At 38.8% G+C, this 26,396-nt stretch overlaps 1 protein-coding gene across 7 annotated transcripts; it reads right to left on the bottom strand.

Moving 5' to 3' along the window:
* Positions 1-973: 973 nt before the first annotated feature.
* Positions 974-10,932, bottom strand: LOC111265961 (uncharacterized). 7 transcript variants are annotated; one of them, XM_022843032.2, is made up of 9 exons: positions 10,811-10,932; positions 9,698-10,520; positions 7,013-7,303; positions 6,171-6,338; positions 5,734-5,785; positions 5,317-5,386; positions 3,681-3,905; positions 2,160-2,226; positions 974-1,546 (listed from the first exon to the last, which is right to left on the bottom strand). In XM_022843032.2, exons 2-9 carry the CDS (start codon positions 10,175-10,177, stop codon positions 1,349-1,351), a joined length of 1,551 nt encoding a protein of 516 aa, XP_022698767.1. In that variant the 5' UTR covers positions 10,178-10,520; positions 10,811-10,932; the 3' UTR covers positions 974-1,348. The 7 variants fall into 7 exon arrangements, with proteins under 7 accessions (XP_022698767.1, XP_022698766.1, XP_022698768.1 ...); XM_022843031.2 differs by having other exon boundaries at positions 9,698-10,218; positions 10,580-10,924; XM_022843033.2 differs by having other exon boundaries at positions 9,698-10,218; positions 10,811-10,923.
* Between the last annotated feature and the right edge of the window lie 15,464 nt (positions 10,933-26,396).

Genomic DNA, 26,396 nt, shown 5'->3' with positions numbered 1-26,396 from the left:
CTGTCGATTAGGCGGAGGGTCAGGCTCTATTCGACGTCTATTAGAGTAAGGCGGTCAGGACATGAGATATAGGACGGAAAGTAGTAATACGTAAAAGTAAGAAGAATAATACGTAGTTATTACAATTAGTACTGACTATTTTCAAAAGAAATACATTCCTAATTCAGACAAAAAGTAATAAACATCAGGAAACTAGGTAGTTTGCAGAAGTTTGTGTTGAAAATAATACAATGAATTAGCTAGCACAAGCTTAATATCTGCAAAGATCGAGCCCTGTTATGACCTAAGTTTACGCTGAGAACAACTTACAATATTTCTCGTATGTATTTCATGTGTTGAGAACGACGTCTAATTGTTAGCTTCAAAGACAAAAACTGTCCCCGTTTCTTTGTTTTAAATGAACTTGATTTCCTGTAATCCATGACTGTTTATGTTCGTTATATAATTACTGTTGCATACATAAAAATTCGTGCCATACTCTGCAGTACCATGCATCGTGTATTACATAGGGGGTTACCTGTCAAAGTCCTCTGTTAATGTACCACCACGGTTTTAAGAGATCAATAACGGAAAATAACCAAGGATTTCGATATTATGCTTTTATTGTTGTAATTATTTCTTAATTTTTCTCATTTACTATGTACAATTTAGCAAACAAAATATATATATATATATATGTATATCGCTGTCAAATACAACCAACATTGCTTTTGGCACAAATGAATGTTTAGTTAGCTGCCTGCAACCGAAAAAAGTCTGCTTATATTGGTCCAAATCTATTATGGGTAGTAAATAAACTGCACAAAATAAGCAAATAACTCTAATTTTCTGTCAGACTTATTATAGGCCTGCACGTGTTTCAAGATCGACGATTTCTAACTTAGTACTTCAACGACGCTCCAACTACCGAGACTCGAAATCACTACGATATTGAGACACATACTGATAATAACAAAAGAAAAAACTATTTAAATCCTGTTTTCACTTTATTATGATTTATTACGAGGCTAAGTTTACGTAACATTATTTCAGACTAAATGATTGCTGTTTCTCTATGATGGTTTTTGCTATAATTTATAATTTTTGGGTATTAACAAGATCACATCTATTGATTTATTTTATGATTAACTGAACTAAACTGGTTAAGCTATGGAAATTAATTGGGGTCAGAAGTGTTTAAGTTCCTGTCGAGGAGCTCTTCATCCCTGTAACAGATATTTGCCCTTCAAAATTTCAATAAATAGAGCACACAAGAAGGAAACATTAAAGAGTGGCTCCAAACTTTATCTGTGGCCATAACGAATGATTGAAGCGTTACGTCCCCATACTTTCACGGATTATCCTATCGTCAGAATTCGTTTGAAAGGTAACCGTTAAACTGACGCAAGCGGGATGATTGGGAAAACGGTGTTGTTATTCGTTCAGATGTGACGACTGCGAGTGTGATGGAATCGTCCGCAGCGACAAAACCCTCCGCTATGAGGTCCTGAAGAGAGACGACCCGGCCGCCAAGGCTTTGTGGTTCCTCACAACCTCGATTTCCCGCCTATGTTGCAGAAAAAAGAACCGATGACGACCAGTTACAACATCCGAGATGAAAATTAATTCAAGTAGTTAACCCCTGCTGTATACTTCATAAACATCACAAAATATTAAGTTATTCTATGGTTTTCTTTTCGTTAGGATCGTTAGCGTCAGATAGTGATTTGTCTAGGCATTTGTATGGTGGTATTGTTATGTTTTTCTCGGCAGAACTCGCCACTCGCAGTGACGATATTGCCCTAAAAGGCAATATTACTTATGTATAGCGTACAGACTGATACACACACGCTACGATATGTGGATTGGTTCACTAGATGTCTTGTAATTCTATTTTAGGTTCGATTATATCAGAAATATGTTGACCAACGCCGATCGGCAGTTACACTGTTACAGGTGGTTTACCACGACCGAAAAGGCGATGCAAAGGTAGGTTAAGCCTTGCAAACGTGAGGAAGGCGTCCTTCGGTGTGCCTCGTTCACTCTGGAACTATCTAAAATTCACTCATATGAGTTTCCTTATGAGTTTAATTGAAAACGATCTGTTCTTGAATGTGTGTGTGTGTGTGTGTGTGTTTTTATTAAATGAACAGAAGTAAATATTAGATGGAAGAACTTACAGGTCTCAAATAAAAATTTGGATGACGGCTGCGCAACGCGTCGAGCACATGTTGCTTACTAAGCAAACTGAAAAAAATTATATGAATTGAATAAGAAATTGATTAATGCATTGACGACTAAAGCTAAATAAATATATTTTTATTTGTAGTAAGAGCGCCTTCTCGTACTCCGTTCTGGATCGGAACAACGTTATTATAGAGAATGATTATTTAAATTTTTACTTTTATTTTACAAACGGTTAGGTTTAGTGAGGGAAGTATGAGAAGATGACCTGTCTATTGGTTACTCAGACGTAAACAAATGCCATTGTTTTCGAGACGAACCTTTTTTTTTTATTTTATACAGAAAGAAGTCCGAAAGCTATCCTATTAAAGTAAATGCGCTTTTCACACTGCTTTCCTTGCAATTGGTACCCTTAACATTTTAGAAATAATCTATAGCTTTGAAGATTTTGAATGCTATTCAAACTGGAACGCAAATTTAGTATGTGGGCAGTAAATTATTATTTTTTTAAATAAAAAGAAAAAGTAGCTTCAAGCAAATAAAGCGGTATCCATTTGTTAATGTATTTCTCAGTGCAGGAGAGAAGTTCAGCTGCATCAACGAATGCACCTGGACCATGTCCGCCACTTACGTGTCTGAACATTGTCCCGTGAATCTCATCATTCGCAAAGGAACTTCCTCAACTTTTCCGGCCAATTTAAAATGTACGTTTTCTGACGTTGCCATCATAAGAGATGACGCATACTTCTATTTACTAGTTTCTCAATAACTTTTTTTTTTCAGCAGTTTGTTTGTGCTTGTTGTCAGTAGAGGTGACAATCGATCGTTTTGCCATGGAACAACAAGTCATTGAATATCGTTGTATATAAGATTCACATGTGATCCACTCTTTATTATCGGTGATCAACCTCGTTAGATATGACTTGATTTTATTGTTGGGTTTCGTAAAGTACGTTCGAGTAAACTACCTTTCGTCAGTTCATGTGGCACCCAATCAAGCTTTTCTTTTTCTAGCCTAGTTTGGTTTAAACGTGTTTTGCGGTGGGTGCTTACTTCCCTGAATATCTCATAGTTACCCACGTGTCAATCTTGCTCAACTTTCGCAGGACTTCTGCGAGCCTTTCTTCGTAATTTGTCGATTGCTACAAAAAACAGGTTTTACGTGGAAACTTCTAGAACGAAAATGACAAAAGCATCTCTATACCTTTTTCCGATCCATAGCGCATATTAACAATAGATAGTAGAAAATTGTTATTTGTACTTGTGCTTTAATCGTGCTAAGGTTGTAAAGTATAGCAATGTTAGTTCGCTTGTTCTCACAATATTCAAATCCAATGACAGCCATTGCAATGGTGTTAGCGCATCTATTGCTGTCCGATACGATGCGACTGGTATGACCTGAGCTATACGACTCTAAAATGACCAAGTTTCTTTTCAACAACCCAATAGAATGCTTGACACGTATTTATCGGCTATAAAGAAATGAATGTAAGAAAAGCCGAATGTATCTCAGTTACCTGTCTTCGGGATGTACGATCATAAGCGCTATTTCCCCTCTGTACGGCCATTCCAGGTTCATGTTGACTCGGGAATCGGCCCGGAAAGCAATGCGCATGGCTAACCAAAACTGTTTGTCGCTAACGTTTCGCTCGAATTGAGCGTGGAGAATTGCGGGATGGCCGGAATGTGAAAGACGGAATACCTTATTGGGGATGGTCAGCCCAAAATGATCATTCGTACATCTAGTCAACATAATGATACGACAGGAAACAGGACAAACACTTTACTAATGGAATCACCACAGGTAGCAGGTTCTAACTAGACATTAGATTTCACACTTGTTAAGCCGATCGCTCGGTACCGAGCGATTTTCTCTACGATCACGCACTACCTCTGATGAACTAAAGCCTCAAACCGGTAATCTGCAACCGAGATTGTTTTGCCTCCCTTGAATTCTTCTTATGACGAGGCCCAAATATTAATCAAAATAGAACCAATTGAAGAGAACTCAGCTACTACCATTAATTGGCGAACTAGAAAGTAAAGGAAGAAAATAGCAAGGGAAAGCAAAAGAAAGTAAATCAATGAAAGTCATAGGTGACGCCTGTGAATCCTCATTTTTTCTGTGTTTGTTAAAGAAAGCACCATATTGTGTATTCTAATAAGGTATTTGGCCTCGTACAAAGGAACGATTGACTACTCTTGCAGGCTGATTTGATAGCAAAACCTTGCTAGGTAGGTTTACTTGCTTGTAGGTTACTCATACGCAGGTAACTGAATTATTTAAAATAAGCTCATTAATCTCAGGACATCCATCTCTTGTGTTTAAGCTGAATTCAATAAGTTTAAAAGTCCTAATTATAAAATAAGAAAGGATCACAAACTTCAGCGTATCGCGCGTGTCACTAACGGTTATGTGAAATGATTCTTCAAAACTGCTAATTACCATAATTTCTCTGCGCTAAAAAAATACGGACTGGATTTTACAAATGTAAACTCACATGGCTCGTGCGAACGGATACAAAGCGTTATTATCAATTAGAATGATCAATGCCTGAATATCCTTTGGCATACTCTATATACCTTGTAATCACGCTAGTTTTGCCATGTTAAAAAAGCTATGCGCAAGGGGGCAATTGACTGAAGTCATAAAAAGTTAACCATCGCTCCAATGGGATTAACTAATACCGGTCGAAGTCTGCGGCTGGGATTACAACCGATGACACTTTTCCGTGTCAAAATAATAATCATTCGCTCTGGTCGGCAGATAAGCTGAATAACCAAATTAGCCATGTTGGGATTTCGGTGACTTCAGCAGAGAGAAATACATGGTAATGATGTAACGTTAACCGAATCTCTATTGTAACAGAAGTCATTTATAGTGGTTGACCACAATAAGGCTGTAAAACACGGCGGAAAAAGCGGACTGGGAAGGTCTGTTTCTCACATCTTTGTTAGCTAGGTAGTTAAGGTGCTCAGGACAATCTATATCTTGTACAGATTACTTAAGGTTGAACGACCTTGCGAATTGTTGCCGCGAAGCTATGTCGTTAGCGCAAATATTTCGGTTCCCTACGACGTGAACGTATGTATTTCTAAAAAAAACAATAGAATAAAAAAGATGTGCTCTGAACGTTAAGGCGAAAGAAGTACCTTTCGAGATTCGTTTTAATCTGCGAAAATCGGACGATATTCCAGAATGAACGCTTTATATTTAGGCCGGCTGAAATAGATAAAAATAACTAAGGTTATATATATATATATATATATATATATATATATATATATATATATATTTTTTTTTTTTTTATAATAAAAATAATTTTATACCAACCAAAAGAATAATGTTTTTGAAAAATTCTTTTCTCACACATGTGCATGACATAGGGCAAAGTTTGTAGACGTGACATGAAGCAGCAGAAGTGACCAGCAGATATAAATATATGACGATAATTAGACATGGAACGCAAACAGAGCATCCACCGACAGAGTTCATTAAAACTGAGTTAGATAATTGCTTAAGCAGGCTTTTGACACTAGGCATGTACATACTCTTTAAGTATTACATACCAACCGAATTCTGGGTTTCGCGCAGCGTGACTGCTAGCGACGCCAGGACATCCTGCAAAACGAAGATACCCATAGAGTTGATTGTACAGCCTGCATCGGACAAACGGCACCCCTTTTGCATTTTATTAAGTAATAATAATCATCATATTGATGCGATCATCTACTCGCCAATGCGTTTTAAACATCATACAAAAGGAAATTAAATCACGTTTGAAATTTACTCTTGTCAAATTCAAAAGCATTGTTCGCTGATATTAACGACTAATAAAAGCTGCAGATAAATCATTTAGCTTAAGCTGCGAAAATAATCTGCGCTTTTTGCAAATTCGGGGAGGTGGAGGCTTCTTCCCCTCGATTTTTTTATATTCATTAATATGCATTTTTTCGTATTAGTCGAACGACCGTATTTTTACGTCAAGTACGATAACTCGACGTACTTCCTTCAGACTAATCAGCACCTGGATACCGTTGAGTTGCATTTGCATTTCAGAATTCTGTAGATTTGGCAGATCAGGCTGAGATCGCCGTGATTGAATCCTCATCGCGAGTGGAGGTTCCGAGCAGTGTCGAAATGGCGAAGCAGAGACATGACGATTGAAGCGACACTGAAGTGTATCGTAATAGAACACGGAATTAAAATACTTTTTATTTTTAGAGGCAGACTTGGCTCGTAATTAGGTCCGTCCATGGTACATGGCCAAATGCATCCGAAGTGAAAAATATTTTTGTGTATACAATATTATTTATTTGTATAATTTTGCACCCTGTATCTTGGGTAGAAACGTTTCTGCATTTTAAAACAGTTATATAGTATGCTCTCCCGTAAAAGTCCCGATTTATGGCTGATCCTGAGGTGTGAAGTACCCTATGGGTAGTCGTGGGGATTGGGAATCAGAGTGTCTGCGGTTCGATGTCCGTAGGCGCATGAGTGGGGTTTGCATTTCCAGAATTACTATACTTCTTAATTTTTCTTTAAACCTTTTTTAAAACTTATATACCTTTTAAATTGTTATTTTGTTGCCTGCCGTTGACGATAAAGGAGACTATGTGGAGCTCATGAAATTTTTACGTAGTGCTAGTAGTAGTAATAATAATAATAATAATAATAATAATAACAATAAAAATAACAATCATACGAATACTAATTATCATCATTAGCAAAGAAGGCACTGACATATGTTTGGTACAATCTAATATCAGTCCTCATTCTTTTGCGCTACTAAATAATTATGCAATTTTTTTCAGCTGGCCGACTTTCGAAACACCTAACTTCAGGCACCATTTCGAGTGTGCCGGCAGGATGCGCCCGTTCCGATGAGCTCTCGGTGGAGCGTGGTAGAGTCAGTGTTCCAAATCGCCCAATTCGGCCTCCACGCACGGAACCACCTGTAGAATATGGCCGTGTGCCATTCCCTCTGCCACTAGCGGCAGGTGCACAATTATGGGCAATCTGCTCAACCGTCTCCTCCAGGAAAGCCAAGTGCATTGCCAACTGCTTCTCCGTCGCTTCAGCAACCGCATCCTGCAGGGACAAGCCAAGACGCCAGAGGTCAGCGCTCTCTAGACATACCTGGACAGAAACGGAAACATAGCAAGGCTTCAAGATTATTAGGCCGTGTGTAACGGGTTAGTCAGGAGGCTATGTTCGGCAAACCCTGCTTTGTCTTCATAACATGGTATAGTAGCGATCTGTTCGCCTAGTAAACTCAGGAACACGGCGGGACGAAACGGTCTGGGTTCGAAATCAGGCGTACGATTCGTTTTGTATTATGGGGCCTGCCTAAAGCAAGACCTTACGCCAGTGTATGACCTAAGATTCAGACAATTTATTTACTGTGGTGTGTCCGGCAACAGTGACTGCTTTGTCTCCTACTGGCTGAGTTTTCTTCGTGCGCACGTTTTCGTGCAAGTGCACAGGGTGATGTCGCCCCATAAAGACCACTTGCCTAACCCACTGTTTAGCTGTATCTAAAGAACACTGACCAGCCATTCCCTGTTGATCATCGACTACTGACTGACAAGGATTTTATTGACATTGTTTGTCGCTATTGGAAAATAGGTTCGGTGATGCATATAGCCCAGTATATGTATGCATTTTACATGTACGTAAAGAATTTTATATGGGGCTGACATTATCGTTTCGTGTAGATGATAGTCTTGCAAACTTGCTTACGTGCTTAGCTAATTTTTACTGCTATTTAGAAAAAAAAACTGAAGATTGGTAGATGTCCTATTGATCGTAATCGCTCATAGACCATGTCCCAGTGACGTGGGCCTCCCAGCAGGCTTCCTAACATGGTTAATCGTCCGGACAAAATCAATGCAACCTAATCTCGCCTCCTTTAATCGCAAACGTATGCGGAAACGGCCTTTTAATGCGGCGAATGCCGGCTAAACACACCAGAGGAAAAAACACCATAAGCTCATTGCCGACGTTATGGAACGCTTACATCTCGATTAGGTCGCATCGGATGAAAAGTTGACAGTGACGAACGTGGTCCTATAAATCTCCATGAATACATCTATGGCGAGTAAAAGAATATATTACTTCCCTGTAGAGAATGCAGAGAAAAATCACTGTCGACAGAATTCATGAGCGTTTCGGTTATTCGGGCAGATCGAGTGGCACTCATAGGTTTTCACTGAAGTAGTGGCTAGTGTTTGTTTCATTTTGGTAACGGCTTATGACGCGTTCATCGCACTTGGTGATTGGTCTTACCAAGGGTGTGGACGGTGACTAGTAATAAAATGCTAAACACAATATGGATAGTGACGGCGCCAAATGTCAAGCGTGTTGTTAGCTATATATAGCTAAAGTTGTCAATTTATCAGATAGGCATGCGATAGAGATGGCTAAGATCAACCTGATAATTCTCCCTTGCAGGTTTATAACGTTTATAGTCGATTTCGCTGGTGGGCATTTCAGCTACAGGTTCACGCGTGTAAGTCCTGATCCTGGATTAGCAACTAACAGATTTGAACAAGTGTTAATATTTGTTGAACGCTTTATCTATCATAGATGGATACTGCGTAACGAGTCATTGCGTAATGAAAATTCAAATAATAACAGGAAAGTGCCGAATAGTAGGAGCTTAGTTCAACAGAAATAATGGAAATAGAAACTCATCATAGTACGTATATAAAAGGTATGAATACCCAGCACTATGAACAGCTGAACTGATTTGATATACATAAGTCTACCGTATGAACGTATTGTTTATGAAATACGAGAGACAAACAAAGTGTAGTCGATCATATAGCTCTTACAACTGTTTTTCTGAAAAAATATATGTCTTATTATAAACATTTTCTGGTTCGCGCATATATAAGCGTATCTAATCAACGAATGAAATTTGGTCAGTAGACCGAATACAAGCAAAGCACAACGTTACGAGCTACCTGTCTGACGATTTTCCATAGGTCAATGTCGAACATAATGAAAACAACCTTAAATGACTATTAACTTGCTCCGTGAACTTAAAAAATTGCTGTGAATTATTCTATATCGTATTTTAGCTCCGTCCCAAGTGCTTTACGGGATAAATCGAAATTGTTTTAGGCTTATAGTTTACATACAAACAGCTTACACTGAAATGGGCTATAACACAGTATAGATTAGCTATGTATCACCTACAACATACGAATAATTTTAGACAAAAACGCTTTTCCTTTTAAAAGTTAATCGTCTTTGAAACAGTTGCTACTGTACTGCTCAGCTGTTTATATCACGAAAAACTAGCTAAGATTCATCCGATACGAGATTACAGAGTGCAATGGGGGGTTCTTCTATTCTAGGCAGGAAACCTATTGTATTACCGTACCCAATCGGACGTAAAGTAGGCCCGTTTCTAGAGCTTCAAGAATCCTTACAGAAAAAAAAAAAAAAAAAAACCATTCCATTCAAGTAATATGTTACTAACTGTTTCATCTTCTCGCGCGAACCGAATCTATGTCAGGCACGTACCATGGATGGAAGAAAGCTGGCACTTCGGCACTGTTCGTTGATATGCGTAGCTAAGTCGATTCGAGGTAGATGTCGGTGACAGCGTCGGCATTCGATTCTATCAAAATCGCACCCGTCCAAATGGTCAACAATCTCTTGCAGGGTACCCTGCATACTGCAGCCATGCGTCCTGTTCAAACATGCGGCCCGACAGCTCATAAGAACTGCCAATTCGGTGCGCACCGCTCTAGTGCGAAATGACGTTCCGTTCCCGTTAAATGTAAGTTCTTTGTTGTCAAGGGGACACTCGAAAAATCGAGGCATGCCAGAGCTGCTCTGACAGCACCATTTGCAGACGAGGTGACCGCAGCTGAGTTCAAAGAGTATAGGCACGAGGCTAGAACACAGTTGGCAGAGGACATTCATAGGAGGTTCAAGGAGGTCAACATGACGAGCCTCGAGGGGGGACTTTGGTAGACCACGGATTAGAACCCCCAGCATGGTTTACTGGAGCGAGCGTCGATTCACTGGAGATTAACTCTCTGTACAAGTGAAATACAGGCAGTACCGCACATACAATTCAGTTATGGGCTTTACACATAACTATAGACAAAATTGCACAAGGAAAATCCAAATGACACAGTAACTACCGCACAGCGTGCACAAAAGAGCCTTATCCAGGATGCCCCAAAGGAGCTTTCGATAAGGACAAACAGAAATACCGATTCCTCTAGATGAATGACTTGTTGTTAGGGTTCAGCCAGCTGCTTGATTTCCAATTAAGATATACTTTATCTAGTTCATACGTTTTTTGCTTCCACCGCCAATCCATTACCGACACAATCTACAAACCGTATGACAAGGAAATTGTATAGATCTTATCAGTAACTCATAGTTACGTACATCCATAGTCACGTCGACAGCCAAAGCTCTCAATAATTTCCCAAACTTGTTGAAATGCTATTGACTAAAATACTGACTGCACTTGTCTGCTAGTCACGGTAATATGATGAAAATTGTTGTTGCTGTTGTTGTCGTCGTCGCTGTTGTTCTAATTGCACAGAATCGCTCACTATGAAACATCTGCTGTCAAAAACATAGGTAAAAAGCCGTATCTGCTGATGGACTGCTCACCAGTTTGACACTCCCCGAGAGCCACGCCGAAGTGCCCGCTTCAGTATACAACATACGTGGGTGTCTTGGACGAGCTGCAATACGGCCAAGGTCGTGTGAATCGTTCTAAGCGGCCAATAAGATTGAGACAGCCGATAAATTGGTGAGTTTACGGTGGATAAACGGAAAATTGACCGCCGGTCTGCTAATCCTCAAAGCAATTAATTGGCTGCGGAAAGAGATCTGGCGGGGCGGGGGGCAACGCGTGCGCGCACACACACGCAAAACCGCACTGAATTCTCTTGTAATAACACTTGGTTGATAGCTGGCACACGACGCGCACAATCCGCAAAGCGAACGTATCCTTAAAGGAAGAGCGGAATAGAGGAATTAGCGGAAGGGATCTAAAGCGGTATTGATTTTGTGTAGGTCGTACCGTGTTTTCATCGAAAAAGTCATTCCGCAGGCATAACAGTAAGTCAGCGCAATGGTTTGCAACAATGGATCGTTTTGTCTTTAATTATTTATTCGATTCGACGTATGTTTTCTAAGAATGGTACTGGTAACGTATTGAATGTAAATTAGAAAGCTATATCATAATAATGATAATATAGTATAGCAAAAAGTTGGGTCGTTTTGCAAAATTGCCTTACGAGTAGTAAAACATGAGGCGGTTTATGGTCGTGATGGAGGACTAAGGTTTTATTGTTCTGGTCTCTTGTTTCGGAAAACCTCGCGTAGATCTCTCTAAACCTCTTGATATTATTCATTTGTGACGTGGAGCTGGTCAGCATAAAGTTATAATGAATAACTCTCCTTCGGTCGAAGGAAACAGTGATGAACGTTTGCGCTGTGAATCTAGATCGTGCGACTTGCTTCTGGGTTCCTTTCTGAACCAATCCGTAGAAAACTGCGCTATGGCTCTTTCATCACAGCCATGCAGCCATGTTTGGTCCACGTAATGTGGTCAGTTAATTTGGGCGCTCCTACGAACGTTAAAAAGTTTTACTGACACAGTTCTTCATGGAACTTCATGTGCTACACATTCACGCGGCACAAACTTTATTATTTTTTTTTTACTTATTATTATAAAACGGCATTAGCCTTCTAACACCTAAGCGGTCGGTCAAAATGATTTAACATGGCTATTTTGTATAGACATGGGCCATAAAACCTACCTCTTGTTTTAGTTCTTTAATGGTAATTTAACGGCGATTTACAAGCACAAGTTGTTTCACCCTATCCATGTTCACGTCCGTAATCGCTATCATGGGCCTTCTAGAACGAGGATCGTCTTCAATGGACTCTTATCGGCCTTCGAAACGTTTGAACCACCTGTTTATTTGGGCTTTACTCGGTACTTGGCTTCCGTAGGCGTTCTCCAACATCTGCAGAACGTCTGTGCAGTTAATGTTGTCTCACACAAGATGTAATGCACGCTCATAGCCTTATTTGGAAAAAATCGCAAAGCGCTAGATATACTTCCTTGACCCCACCGTACAACTTGGAGATCTCATCAATTATAATAAAACCTTGTGCGTATGTAAGAGCTTTGCTTTTCTTGCCGAAATAAGCGTGGATCACAACGTTCCTTTAGTAGCGCGAAAATTCAAATGGCTTCTTTATTTTTCAACAATGTCAGTGTTTCTTCACACTTACCACGATTATAGAATTTTCTGTGAAGCAAATTACGGAGGGGGATAAGATAAATTGCGAACTGCGTCGCCCGGTGATTTTATTACCCTAAACAGTATACAAATAAATGCATATTTTGCATAATTAATAACCTGCAATTTCATGCACTCGAACAGACAATACACACAGATAAGCTAGATGGCAAAACTCGAACGAACCGATGACTAATTTGTCGTCTCTCAATAATGTTTGCCTGTATTTGGTGAAAATATCGTCATAAATGTCACGGTATTCGACCGCCTATGCTCGTGCATGAGTGCGTACACGTAACAGAATTAATATAATTAAAAATGTTACCTCTGTTGGTTAATAACCACGCTTTGCTGTCGTGGTACTATATTGTAAACTTTGCTTATTTAATTAGTAGTTTTTCAGTCGTCATCTAGGTGCATTTTATCGACTATCCAGCATATTATGCAATTGGCTGCTACAAACAGAGGCCAATTCAGTGTCGAAGCGATAACTAACAGACTTTACTAATAGAGCTACTTAAACAGGATGCCTTAAAAAATGCAGAAAGCTAATTTGAAACCATTTCTACTACTAGGGTTTCGCATACTTTTATTTGGTGTTGCACTCAAAAATTCTTAGTTCGAAGAAGCTCCATAGAGCGTATTCATACAAATCAGTTTCCTCCATGTTTACCCTCCATACCAATTGATTTAACAGCTCCAATCTCCAAAGTAAGCGTAATGGAAGAATTTTATCAATTGAATAATAATTGAACGATGAGTAATAATCGATCAGTAATAAGACCTACTTTCATGATGAGAATTTCGTAAATAAACGAAATTATAATATTCGATATGATAAAACTCCACATGTTATTGTTTGGGACGGATCTCGGGCTGGAGAGGTTAAAAACACGCTGGCATGAAATGTACACATTCCATTGTAAACCGTATTGGGACGTCATGTCCCAGGTGTCAAACTGATGGTACGAAGCTCGAAGATATGTGGTTCCGAATATCACGCATTATGTAAAATGACAATATATCGCATAAAGCAATTTCTGATCATGTAATCCTCCATTGGGTCTATCAGAATGGTCTAGATTGTCCAAATACGCTTTCGGACTTCTTTCCCTAAAGTTTTTTCCAAGTTGGGGCCGTTTGTCGGGTTCACAAGCATCTAACCCTCAAAAGAGAAGATGAGACGCTCTATTACTGAGATGTACTTACAATTATACCAAGCTTACATCAAATACTTTGTCAAAAACTGAAATACATCAGCAACAAGAAACAGGGTATTTACAAGGCATACATTTCTGCTTGCCTACTTTAAAATACAACCTTTTTGGTATTAAATAAATAAAAAAGAATGTTTTATTTTTTAAATTCGCTTTTGTTGGGATACGAATATATTGTGCGAACTGGTACACCGCGTGAATTAGAGACCTTCCAGGGTCATAAGAATAAAAAACACATGCGTCACATTGTTATTTTGATGATGTATCGCGAAGTGCTATCCTGTTTCGTATGGTAATATAGTTGCTTCAAAAAACTGTGGATTTGTTTTTTCAGCTGCATTTGAGATAAGCAGAATTCATTGGACATTAAGCTGCATATTTAAATTGTATCGCGGTTTTTTGTTTATATGTTTATCCAATTTAAATACCGCACTTATGAAGCCTCAGTTATGCAATATTATATCCATAGATGTTTTCATATGCCATATGTGTGTGTTCAATACTGTCCATAGATACGAAGATACAAGATCCCAAAGATTTTTAGAAAATGTATGACCCTTTTGTTGCAAGCCGAAAAGCTCGCTTAATATTTGTAGCCCGATAGAATTCCAGTGAATGCTGTTTGAATAGATTTTTATTTACTGAACAAGCTTTTGTGGCCTAGTAGCTTCCTAAAAAGCAGTACAAGAATGTACAGAATATGGAATATAGATTGGGACTTATTCATATGTTTTTTTTTATGACTGTATGTAGAAAAACAGTTTTTTTTTACACGTGCTAGAAATATCATACCTGACCGTCATATCTATTCAATGACACCAACCTATAATTACAAATTCGGCTCAAAACCTAGAACACTAATTAGTCATTCTCACAATACTCCTTTTTTGAATCATATATACAAGTAACTGATGCTACATATAAAGGACTACAACGAAATAAAATTTTAGACTACGAGCAAAACAAAAGTTCTGAAAATGTAAATGCACAAAATAGCCGAAACGTCCAAAAGTTCCAGAAACACGAAACGGCCAAAAAGTACAAAAAGAACAAAATAACTCAAACAAATGTTAGTCATTTCAGCACATCTGAATGACACAATTGACAGTTGCTATGTTCCTCTCCAAAACGGCCGCTAATTTTTGCATATGCCAAAAATGACTTTCCGATCTTTTTGATAAATTTTTAATCTTAAACCCATTTACGATCCTTTGGTTTGCCCCGCATAATTTTTTTTTCGTATTTTTCAGAAACCGCGCGGAAACTGGCATCACCGTAGAACACCGATTTCGAAAAAAAATCCAGGTCTTTGGTTTTGGTAAGGGCAGCGTGGAAGGATTGGAAAATACGCTCAGCTCCACTCAAATTGCAAATACGATGGGTTGTTTTTTACCATATCAAGTTGGTTGTTTTGTCTCGGGCGTTCTGTTAGGACCGAGAATGGCGGATGAATGCACACTCGTTACGACAGACAGTCCGCCGAAGTTTATCTCAATTTAGGTGCCGCACTCCGTAGCTATAGTTCACATCTGTAAATAACCTATTTTTCCGTGTAGCATTTTCACTCTTACGCACCGCAGGCAATCGTCCGCTAAACTTAGGGCCACCTGGAAACCTAGGCTGCGTAGACACGATTCATTGCGAAACGGGAGCCAAGCGTCTGAAGTAATACCTAATTGCTTGAGTAGCGAACGTAAAACACGAAAAATATTTTCGAATACCAGTGAGCGCGGGATAAAGCCCGTGGGAAAAGTGTCGCTCAAATTTATGCGCAACCTCTATATGCTATAGTTTGTCTCGTTCAACAACTGCTGGACTGAATTCTTTATGTTTGTACCGATCCGATGTTGGGGTTGAAAGTGGTCGTTGCGTCATAAGTTTTGAAGCATTTTGACACAATAGCCAATCAGAACATTGATGCGAATAAATCTGTCTGCTATCGTCCCTAAAGTTCATGGCTGCGTCGCCGCATTTATACGACCTTACAAAATTGCGACAGGAGAAGTGCTATAGTCCCCCCCCCCCCTCCCCCCTCCCTCATTCTTGAGCACCGTAGCAACATCATTTAGAAGCCTGTCATGAGCGTCATTAAAGCTGCGAAGGGCACATCGTTACGAATCTTACGTTTGGTAAAATCATGCGAAACAATATCAAATCATTGTCTGACGAATAGGTAAAAGCACTGTACGTAAAACTAACTAAGAATTGTTTGGTTTAGCAGAATGGTCTGACATGATAGCTTGATTTATGACGTGCTCTGGCATCGATTCGAATTCCCGATGAGTTCGTAAATGGTTTTCTCTACCTAAATTTAATAATAAGCTCGAAAAGTTTAAAAGCACATAGAATTTCAGTTGTTGTGTGCGGCTTCTGGGCATAACGCGTCTTCTTTAATAGTAGAATGACCCCACGGACTTCGAAGGTAGTGGATATGGTCTTACGATGATGTATGCATAGCGGTATTAGTGGCATGGATACGGTAAGCGGAATAAGTATACAGACGATTATTCTCTGCGATGATGTAGGCGTCGAAGCTCCAGTCCCGCACTATTCGATCTCGTCAGTATATTAAACAGTAAGCACAGTTCTTAATGCGTGCACCTTAAATGAAATTCTTCGGGGACGTCTTATCATATAGCCACATTGTAAATCGCTTTCACGCTCACACATAATTCAATAAACGAATTTAATATATGAATAGCGCCTACTATTACCAGTGTAGAAAACAACGAGTGCGTAAAAACTTTTTACCTTACAGTAAATGCATGGCTTAGATATTTATCATTACAATCAATCGCTGTTCTAAACGCGAAACGGTGCCTCCTGTATTTTTTTCGCCCTAAGGAAGCACGCGTCGTGAAAACAAGATATCGCTTCTGTTTAAATAGCAGCGTTTCGACGCCTGTATCATACAATTCAATGCACCTAGTGAATGCCCATTCCGTAAACGCCCCGGCTTATTTGAGTAACCAGCCAAACTTGTTAATCTCAGGATAATTTCTTCCTTTGAGATTGTCAGTTTGCCTGTTATAAAAGAAGTGTCAATGTCTGCGGCCGATAGAAGTTGTATGATCCCAACTTAATCAGGAAGCATATTATTGGCCAGGAGAAGCACAACGATTCCTAATATGCTTGTCAATTACTTTTTCTAGTTCATTTTTGAACATGTCTCCCCATTAGAGAAAACTAAAAGAAGCCTTATTACAAATAAGTTTAGAGCTCTAGTCAAACATTGCATTTTCCATAAACGTTCGGGTATGACGACTGCCATATTGAAAAACTGAAACTTTAAATTCTCTAATATAATAACATCGAGTAGTGTTTATATTTTATGAATAAGCCTTGTTGCGAAACAGCTGATCACACAAGCCGTTGCTTCTCGTTACCTGCGCCTAAACAAACCACATACAGTGAATATTTATTAACTACTTGAGAAACTGACTTAGTTCTATTATTCGAGACAAAGCAGATAAGTCGCTTCGGATGGCTCGCTGCAATTACGCAGTCGTACGTCCGTATTTTAGGACCGAAATTCGTTAACGCTACCAAAGACCTTAGCAAGGTTACTTGATTTAAGTTTTCAAGACATCGATGACTAAGTGCCAATATAGAGAGCACTACAAACTAAAAGAGCTTGTATAATTGAATAAATTTGATTAGGGCTTTGCATTATGATTGATCGAACGATACTATGATGCATTTTACCTATTTTGGCTGTAATAACAATCTGAGGAGACCTGAAACGGAAACACGCAACTTGGAACATAACAGCTACAGTTTCACTATCGATTATACGAATTTACAAAATAGTAAGAAAACTACAGAAAAGACTTCTGTTCACAACATACACCCTCTGATGTCCATATTTTTTTAGACCCACCCCTGGCCTTAGCATTTGTGGGCAGCATACATAGCAGCTATAAGCGTATGCTACGGATCGTTTGAACTTCTTAATGCTTGATCGATAAAAAAAACATCCATCGGGTGAAGCGAGTTCTACTTGTTTTATTGCCAGGCTCCGTGTTCCTCGCCAGTGTATTGTCAGTATCATGTTAACCGTTGGCGGGTATTCCAAAGCTGTTAGACGATCTTCGAAGGCTTCGTGGCCGCCTGGTGGATGATGTACTGCAGGTTATTGAGTGTTTGGAATTCTAATATTAAATGAAAAATGCACTGATGTATTTTGTCGGTGCATTTTCAATGTAAAACCAAAAGTATTCGCCTTAAGACCTTAATGAGACCTAACGTATAATATTTTAGTTATTGGATATTCAATTCGAGCGGCAACCAGGTGCAATAAGGCTAAACGTTTCGACGCTATATTTTGACCTTAGATCTGCATTCTAGCGCGTCACGCATTAAAAAAGGAGAAGAAGAAGAAGAAGAAGAACAATAACAACAACAACAAGAATCCACCTTCTCCTCCTGCGCTAGGAAACCTTCTGGTCAGGTCACAGCCTTCCTCGATAACAGGGCTCATGTAAACGGTCGATACTTTGAGAGTGCTAGGGTAACGTCTGAATGCATTTAAGGCATTCACTATATCGTTTCCGGTACGTATTGCAATAAACTCTCTAGTATACGTAGTGCCGTCGTCATTATCGGCGACGGCATACGCGTAATACAATGACACACAGACAGTTCACGAGAGTCAATTATGCAGCAAAATCTGCTAGACTTCGATAGGTGGACCGTGACACTCGATCTAGACTTACTTACTTCATTAAAAAAAGCTCGCCGTTTTGCATTGCAGACTCGAGAATACAAGGCGAGGATATAGCATAGATGATGTATATTTGAAGTTTTAGAACGCAATTAAAGATCTAGGTGTAGTTACATCAATTTTTATAAAATATTCAGAACACACGGCCCGCGCTGTGCTCCACTCGTTACAACTTCCGACTATCTACACCTCACGAGCTTTTTCGATAAGTAATCCTGATTTTTTCGTGAAACCGTTTCGTACAGATGCAGAATTAATTATGCGCAACCCCAATGTGGAATCCAGTCTTTATTAAAGACGAAGAACTTCTACAAGAAGTCGCCAATACGTTTGGTGGTCACACCCACTTTAGATCGCTTCAAAATTACTGATAAAACTATATTCTACTACAAAGTTTATAAGGATGCAGAAGACAGGACCGCATGTTATCGAAAATATTATCGAGGCCTGGACTAAAGCTGAAAGATATGTAGACATAGCAGCAAAACGAAAGGTGGGCGATCTTTCCCAGTTAGACTATCGCCTGTACGCCGATGATCAGTGCAACATAAAGGTCGCGTACTGCAAAATTGAAGGAGACCATTTCCATAAGGTGCGAATACGTTTTCCGGTTTAGGCGTATTAAATCTCTGTCTGACTATGTCTATAATAATTTTAAATAATAAAAATTAGTTTTATGTGTCATTTATTAGAAGTTGCATCATGAAGATGTACGGCTTGGCTTCTTTAGCTTAAAATTATTTAGGCACTTGTGGCAAGGCATTATAAAATAGTTATTGCTTAACATATATATATTTTTTATGGGCTTTTAAAACACTTCATTAATATCATGAGGTGTTTTTAAAGCATGCTGGGTTGATGTATTTTAAGCGCAAAAATTAATTCGCCTAATATGGGTTTGCGCTGTCGAAACTGTTAAAGTGTTGAGACCGGCTTTAAAGTTCGATATTCAACTTCCGTGCAATATACGCATGTCGTTTGTAATGACATAGTTGGTCACTCACACGCTAGAACCAATAAATTTTATTTAGTCAGTGTTTCTTCCTATAGAGGGATACCTCTCTAATAATCCTCGAAGGATTCCTATTGGCGTTGTCTAATAAGGTCTCCTAAAGTGAAAATCATCGACAGGCTAAAAGAGATGTTGTTTCAACATGAATTTTGTTAATCACGTGGTCACAATTACTCAGTTCCGATACACGGTACTACTAGACATAACTTTAAATAAAGTACCTGCCATATTACACAGAGAGGAGGAGTCAACAACGATTCGAGGAATGAGAACGATTCAGCTTCTTGTCTACGACCAAATACGGCAAACACGGGAACTGCTACTGAAATTTTCTCTAATGCGATAGTGAGCTCTCTTAAGAAGCTCTCCAACGTACGACAGTGAAGGAAAAATCGAACTCCAATAGATCCACTGCGTATTCACAAAGGTGGAAAAGACTTTTCGAGGTAAAAGCACGTGGTCGATGCTGTCAAGCAACAGAAACCCACGCCCCGACAGCTGTTCGCGGAGGGTTTTCAACAAACTAGGAGGATGTGCCCGTTACTAATGTATTTGTCGTAGAATTAGAAGCTTCAATACAAAGCGCCTTTTTATTAGCTGCAGACGAAACATCTGCGGATATCCATGAACTATAACGCTGCAAGGAAGAAGCACGACAGGTAACCGGGTGGGATAATATTATGCTCGAATATAAATAGTGGCGGTTTTTTCACCTATTAAAGCATATAGCATATTACTCAAGTGCTAGCAGTTTCCTAATTGATTATTCTCCGCTGTCATTCTCTGTGGACCTGTCTTATTTTCTAAGCAATTTGCTGGATATGGCTGGGAATGTTCAGGTCTGGAGCTCGTTCGCACAATTTTTAGGACCCTCTTCAGTGTCAATTGTTGCTGAGTTGAATTCACAGTGACTGGAAAGTGGTACTAATGTATCGCCGCGATGTCTTGAAAATATGGTGGGTTCCCGAGAGCCTGAAACATAGCTCTTGCAAAGTGGGTCTTCATGTTTCGAGTTTTACGTCCGGTACCGCCGTTAGGCATTGTTCTATCAAACAGATGGCATACTAGCTCCTAGCAGGAAATAAAGTGTGTCTATACTCTCGTATTTGAACGTAAACCACAATGTCTCCTTAAGATTAGCAGGCAAATACGTCACCGATTGAACTATCACGGACATTTGTAAAAAAAATGGATTTAACGATCGTTGTCATATGTAATCTAAGACTATCGTAAAGAATGATTACTTAACTTACCCACCGGATATTTCCTGTTGGAATCCAGGTAGGCCAGACCCTCGTTAACGGTCCTGTTTTTCTCAAACATTTTGCAATGTAGAAGACCTTCCCAGTTTCACCGAACGCAAATTATGGTCTTCTTAGGATGTAGATTCAGCATGAGTCTTTTTCCTTTCTTTGCCTCAGATCGACATGGAAACACCACTTTTCATCACCAGCAACAATTCTGTACTCCATTGTGATTGCGTGTTATCCGGTATCGCGCGATATGTTCAGAGATAATGAGAAGCCTCGCTTCCCTGTGCCTTTCATTCAGTTCACGGGGCGCTTAGGTTCCTAATGTTAGACTGCATGCAATACATTCAAGATGGGTTGGAAAAGGCTCTTGGGCAATATCAAGTTCGGACGGTAGACCGGGACGGTGTGTATTCTTGGTATTAAGACACCATTGAAAACCACCTTTGAGTAGTTCTCCTAGACACTGAGTCTACATCGTACATATAATACATATGAATATTACTATAAATAAAATGTGAAATACATAGAGTAGATGTGGAAAATGTATTTCTTCATTAGAGTATTCATCATTAAAACTCCAATTCTATTAGAAATACACCTATAAACTGTGCAAACTACGTTACATACAATCCTTTGTTATAGATATAAGTGCTTTTCGTTTCAATGTATGATATGTGCACAGTCTTTTTGAAGCGTGAACGTTTCCTTCTGGTAAAACTCTAATACAAACAGTGGGAATAGTGATTTCTTTACTTTCGCATGTACTGCATAGGATGTAGCATGTATTTGAACATGTGATACAGATAAATGATCACTTGACCATTGATGTCCTAAGTCTTTCCCGGAAGTCGGCTTCGAAATCCACATCTATTTTAGGTACGAAAAAACGAACGCATACGTATGCGTACAGAAGCGATATATTCACTAAACAAGAACGCAGGACAAGAAATAGGGGAATCTCAAGGCAAGCGTTTCCACAATATTTACACAAGGCTTTACACAATAAAAAAACACGTTCTACATTAAAAAGCCATTCATATTTTCACCAACAATTTATAATTTAAAGATTATATGCTACAAGACCATTATTTTTTCATTTTTCGTCCTGAAGCTATTTTCACGCAACTGGGTAGAGGATGTTATTTATTTCAAATTTGTCTGATTTGTCTTAAGTTTTTTTGTCCGGCTGAAGTGGGCCAAACACAACAGAATACTGATACATAAAATCAACACCAAAAATTGAATCAATTCACCAGGTTTTAAGGCAAGGCCAGCAATTTTTCGGCCACTCTTAGACACTTTAACTGCAGATCTGTTTACGAGAACTTTTATGCTTGGTTTACATCCTCGACTCACCAGTTATAGCGGGAATAGGTCAACTTCGAAGAAAGACAACTTCACTATATTTAGACCGACAGCTGTTAAACTGTTTTCAACAAAGTTAAAAACATGGATTTATAAAGATATATTCGTGTCTGCGCTCTACAGTACTGAATAGCCAATTTCTCGCTTGTCAAGAAGAAATAGGAACATTTTTTTTTTATGGCTTTTTGGATGATTTTGATATAATTGTCCTTTATGCTAGCCAGTAGAAAAATTGTTCCGAATGAAATTAGAGGTAGGTCCACACTAGTAGGGCTAGCCTACTTGCAAAGATGAAGCAAACATCATCCTTTCTTACATGGATAACGCAATAATGATGAATATACTTGCTACTAACTCCGATATTTAATATAGAAGTAAAGACTAGCAAATTCAGTCAGATCAAGACCTCTTTTCACAAAAGACCAATGCGTGAAATGCGTTTAAAAAAAATTGGGCTTCCTTCAGGTATCCATTACTGTAATAAGGGTCTTTTACCAGCGGTTTTTTTCCTAATTGCAATGTTCCCTGAATTTAGACCTTTCGCAGTTTTTGCCCTTACGTCGGCACTTGCTTTAAAACTGCTTTAATTTTAATAAATATCTTTTTAAAGTCTCCTCGGCCCTACTTAAATGCGTTTTTTGTTCCTAATCTTTTCTTACCCTCCACCTACCTTCATCTGGTGTAATTACCATACTATTTTATATGTTTGTTAGAGAAACTTCAAAAATACCCAATAAAATCCAACCTCGCTACACCCCTTCTGGTGACGCAAGTTTTTGATATTGTACCGAAAAAGTAACTCAGAGGATTTTTCAGAAATGGAAAAAAATAGTTGAAAAAATTACTGTGGCGACGATTTTAATGCTTCTTTATTTAATCGTATCCCTCGTATAGAATGTGTTATGGTATCCCTGCCGTGAAAGCATGGATAAAACTTTGGTGGTTAGCATATAAGGGGTTCTCCAAATTAGTTCCTGTACCACTGTTTGATCGTATTAACTTCCTAATCCAGATGCGTCTCACTTTTTCGTACGCTTTATTTCTTGAGACAGATTTTGATCCGATTGAATGAGTAAAATTGTTTGGGGCAGAACTGGCCATTTAATACGACGATGTTCCTAATGATAGCTTTTTCCGAAGGAAATCATTCAGGACTTGACGGGACCTAATTCAAGACACGTTCACACGCTTTGATATTGTAAAAAACGCTAACCTTATTTTCTGAAATGCAATAGTAAAGGCAAGGGCATATCAAAATCACATCAAAGACTCGCTTTCTATAAGAAATTAAATCTTTTTTTTATTTATATTAAAATAGAGCTTGCAGAACTACAGTGGTCATTTTATATAGCTCTAGCGGCTCTTGTATCTGGAAGGTTGCGCTGGAGATCGACGCAGGCGGAACCACCAGGCCATGTTTCTTTATGCAGGTGTTCTTTGAACCTTGTAAGCGTCGGAATCTTTTCTAAGTAGTTTAAGGTGAAAACCATAAGCTCGAGATTAACAGCTTCGAAATGAGTTTCAAAACTGGCGCGCCTTGGTGAGCAAACAACAGTGGGCGCCGGCCGCCAAAAATAGCAGTCTACAAAACACATGGAGGCATTAATGGCGGATGCAGTAACGTCCGACTCACAGAACATCAATTGATCGGGGGGCAGAGAGCCCCAGAGCTTCAATTGTAGAGGTTCATAAGGTTTTTCGACACAACGGAGCATCTTAGCATGATTCGAGAAGTAGTAAAGTTTTAGGTAGCGTATGGGGTGATCTCATAACAAGTGTTCAACCGGTAAACAAAATTTATGGTGTGTACTGATGAACAAAGAATGATACACGCATTGAATATATTGAATATTTTCAAGACGAGACAAGGTCTTCCGATAGGGTTCAAAATATGGCACCAAAAGACTTAGCTCACTGATGATGTTGTGCGTGTTCGTAAAAAAAGCTGAATATCGTTTGACTTACTTGGAAAAAATGAGCTTTGTTTGATCTTTTCATTGATACGATAATCCGTTATATATTCTTTATCATTACAAATAAAGAGTCTCAGCTCCACTTTTTGTTTAATATTTCTGCAAGTCTGTTAATTCGAATTACTTCCACTGATTGTGTATATTCAATGCCCTCGAAGTCATCAGTCTTCTTTCTTCGCCGATATCAAACATGTCTGTAATAGTTACTCCGAATTGTGATGTCTAAACTGAAAAGCGAACCAAATCTTACTTGGAGCGGATACTTTTAGATTACGCACTATGATAAAAGCAGCATTTTTAATTAATTAATTCCAAATTAAAAAAGTGCTTCTTTACCTGATTACAAGCGATCAAATCGACCAAAATTTATCAACTTATCCCTAAATTTGCGGTATTAAAATGTTTGTATTCTGATCTATCCTTACATAATACTAGGCAATCTTCGAAACGTTCCATTCACCACCGCGTGTTTATATGGCTCCCCTTGGGTGTTTTTTAGCGCGCGGTAGGAACGACTGTCCTGCGGTTTCCAATGTCAAACTCTTATGAGCTTTTTGATACGTCATAAATTTCTTTCTGCTTGTCGAAGTCGTTGGGAAATATTAGTGGCGCTAATTTCAGCGTATCAGGATGAAGTTCCTAATCGAACTACATTTTGATCGATTTTTATCTACAGCTTATCGGTGTCACTTGTTAGGAGTTCGCTTGATTAGGGGATGGAACCGTGGCGTCCACTAAGCTTGAAAAATAAACACGTTGTCAGCTGCAAGCGGTGGCCAGCGACGTATCACGCTCACTGTGCAGTACAGTTTTTATGTGAAAGCCTAACTACTCGGGCCGATCATCCAGTTTACCCATTTAGGATATCGTTTCGGAGTGAGGGCTTATGCCCAGAGCTGACGCGATCTAGCCATTTTCAAAAAAAAGCACACAAAAAAGGGTTAAGCGAAAATCTACCCACTAAGAAAACAGTAAAGTCGTTCCATATTATAATTTAAATTAAACATTTTAACGCATACTACGTGGGAAAATACTGGACCAATAATTACCTATCTTTTGGTATTGTTAACACCAAGCTGTAGTCGTCTGTCTTTGTACAGTCTGTCATCTGCGTGACGGTATGAAATGATTAATCATAAGTAGCTGGGAAAGAAGACCTTCTAATAATATTCTACTTCTAATACTGGATCCGGCGGTAGACCGAACGTTATATATACAGGGAAAAGTGATTCGGCAGTTGTAGCATCTTCGCTTTACCTCTGTTAAAGTAGCAGTACATATACGTATGATTGTAATAAAAAGCGGATGTTTAGAAAATTTATTCAATGGAGACTTACGAGTGTCCAGTGGCTTTTAAGGTCCGCAAGAGCTTTTTGCCCCACCCTTTGCTCTGATTGGGTGGTGTTTTTTGGTTATCAACATTTAATTAACAAGAATTACCCCATACAATGCAGAAAACGACCTTTCCTTTTAATGTAAATTATCCAAAAATGAAACTTATTCATCACGATTTTTGTCAGGTTTTTTTTTTATTATATAGCTTGTTGTAGGCTATTAGTAAGATTTTGGTTTCTATTAAATCATTGTCACTTACCGTGGTTTTTCGAAACTAAGGGTGGTGCGAAGAGGATCGGATCACCTGAATTTCAGAAGGACGACTGAAATACCTTGCAATAATAGTCGGTCAAGCTTTAAGCCTTATGTATGTAACTCATTTGAAAAATAGAGGCGCCGTAGAAATACGCTGATTGAGTATACTTATATATACTCACTGGCCTGAGTACTATTTTATATCAAGCTAACGGTAACAAACGGCACAGCGATCAATCAGGCTTACTGTGCGGATCTTGCTGCTTGCGCGTACGAGGAAACAATTAGAAACAGCAGGATTTCTTTTTCTGGAAAATTTGGAGCAGTTTTCGAAGATATTTAAATATCTGTAAATATATTGGAGAAAGGTCTGAAAGGCCGCTATAACTGGCATACGCACAAAAAAGAAGTAAATAAAACAGGCCCAACTGACAACCTGAACGAACATTTTAATAACTTTTTATACTGTTTGCTTTTGCAATCGAAAGTGCAAACTTTTAGGCGCAGATATTTTAAGGTACTCATTTCATAATGGGTAGTTTTTGAGCAAAGCCGTTTTAAAAAGATCAAAATGACAAATTACTTTGCAGTCCTATAATTTTTAACTGAGTAACTTAAAATATAAAGCATTTAGTATTTAAACACTAACTTTGCCATGAAGTATCAAACCGTGTCTTAGCGTTTTTCACTAGCTGTTATTGCTAATCTGCATTCACTTATCGTTCTATCGTAAACGTTTTAGGAACAATTCGTATCCTTCAATAAAGGATCTATAATATATATTGTGATGTCGTACGTAGTGGATAT

The sequence above is a fragment of the Varroa jacobsoni genome, unplaced genomic scaffold (assembly GCF_002532875.2).
Source record: "Varroa jacobsoni isolate VJ856 unplaced genomic scaffold, vjacob_1.0 scaffold_1034, whole genome shotgun sequence".
NCBI classification, from domain to species: Eukaryota; Metazoa; Arthropoda; class Arachnida; order Mesostigmata; family Varroidae; genus Varroa; species Varroa jacobsoni.
The sequence above is the reverse complement of the archived record's forward strand: the minus strand, read 5'-3'. Positions and strand labels throughout refer to the sequence as shown.

Bases quoted from the DNA above. Each gene is read 5' to 3' on its own strand.
- LOC111265961 (XM_022843032.2), bottom strand. From the start codon at position 10,177: ATGCTGGGGGTTCTAATCCGTGGTCTACCAAAGTCCCCCCTCGAGGCT. The intron at 5,786-6,170 runs GTACGTCGAGTT...TTCGTTTTGCAG, and splicing joins TGCTGATTAGTCTGAAGGAA to GATGTCCTGGCGTCGCTAGC. The intron at 2,227-3,680 runs GTAACTGAGATA...AATTTTTTTCAG, and splicing joins ATCGTACATCCCGAAGACAG to TTTGCTTAGTAAGCAACATG.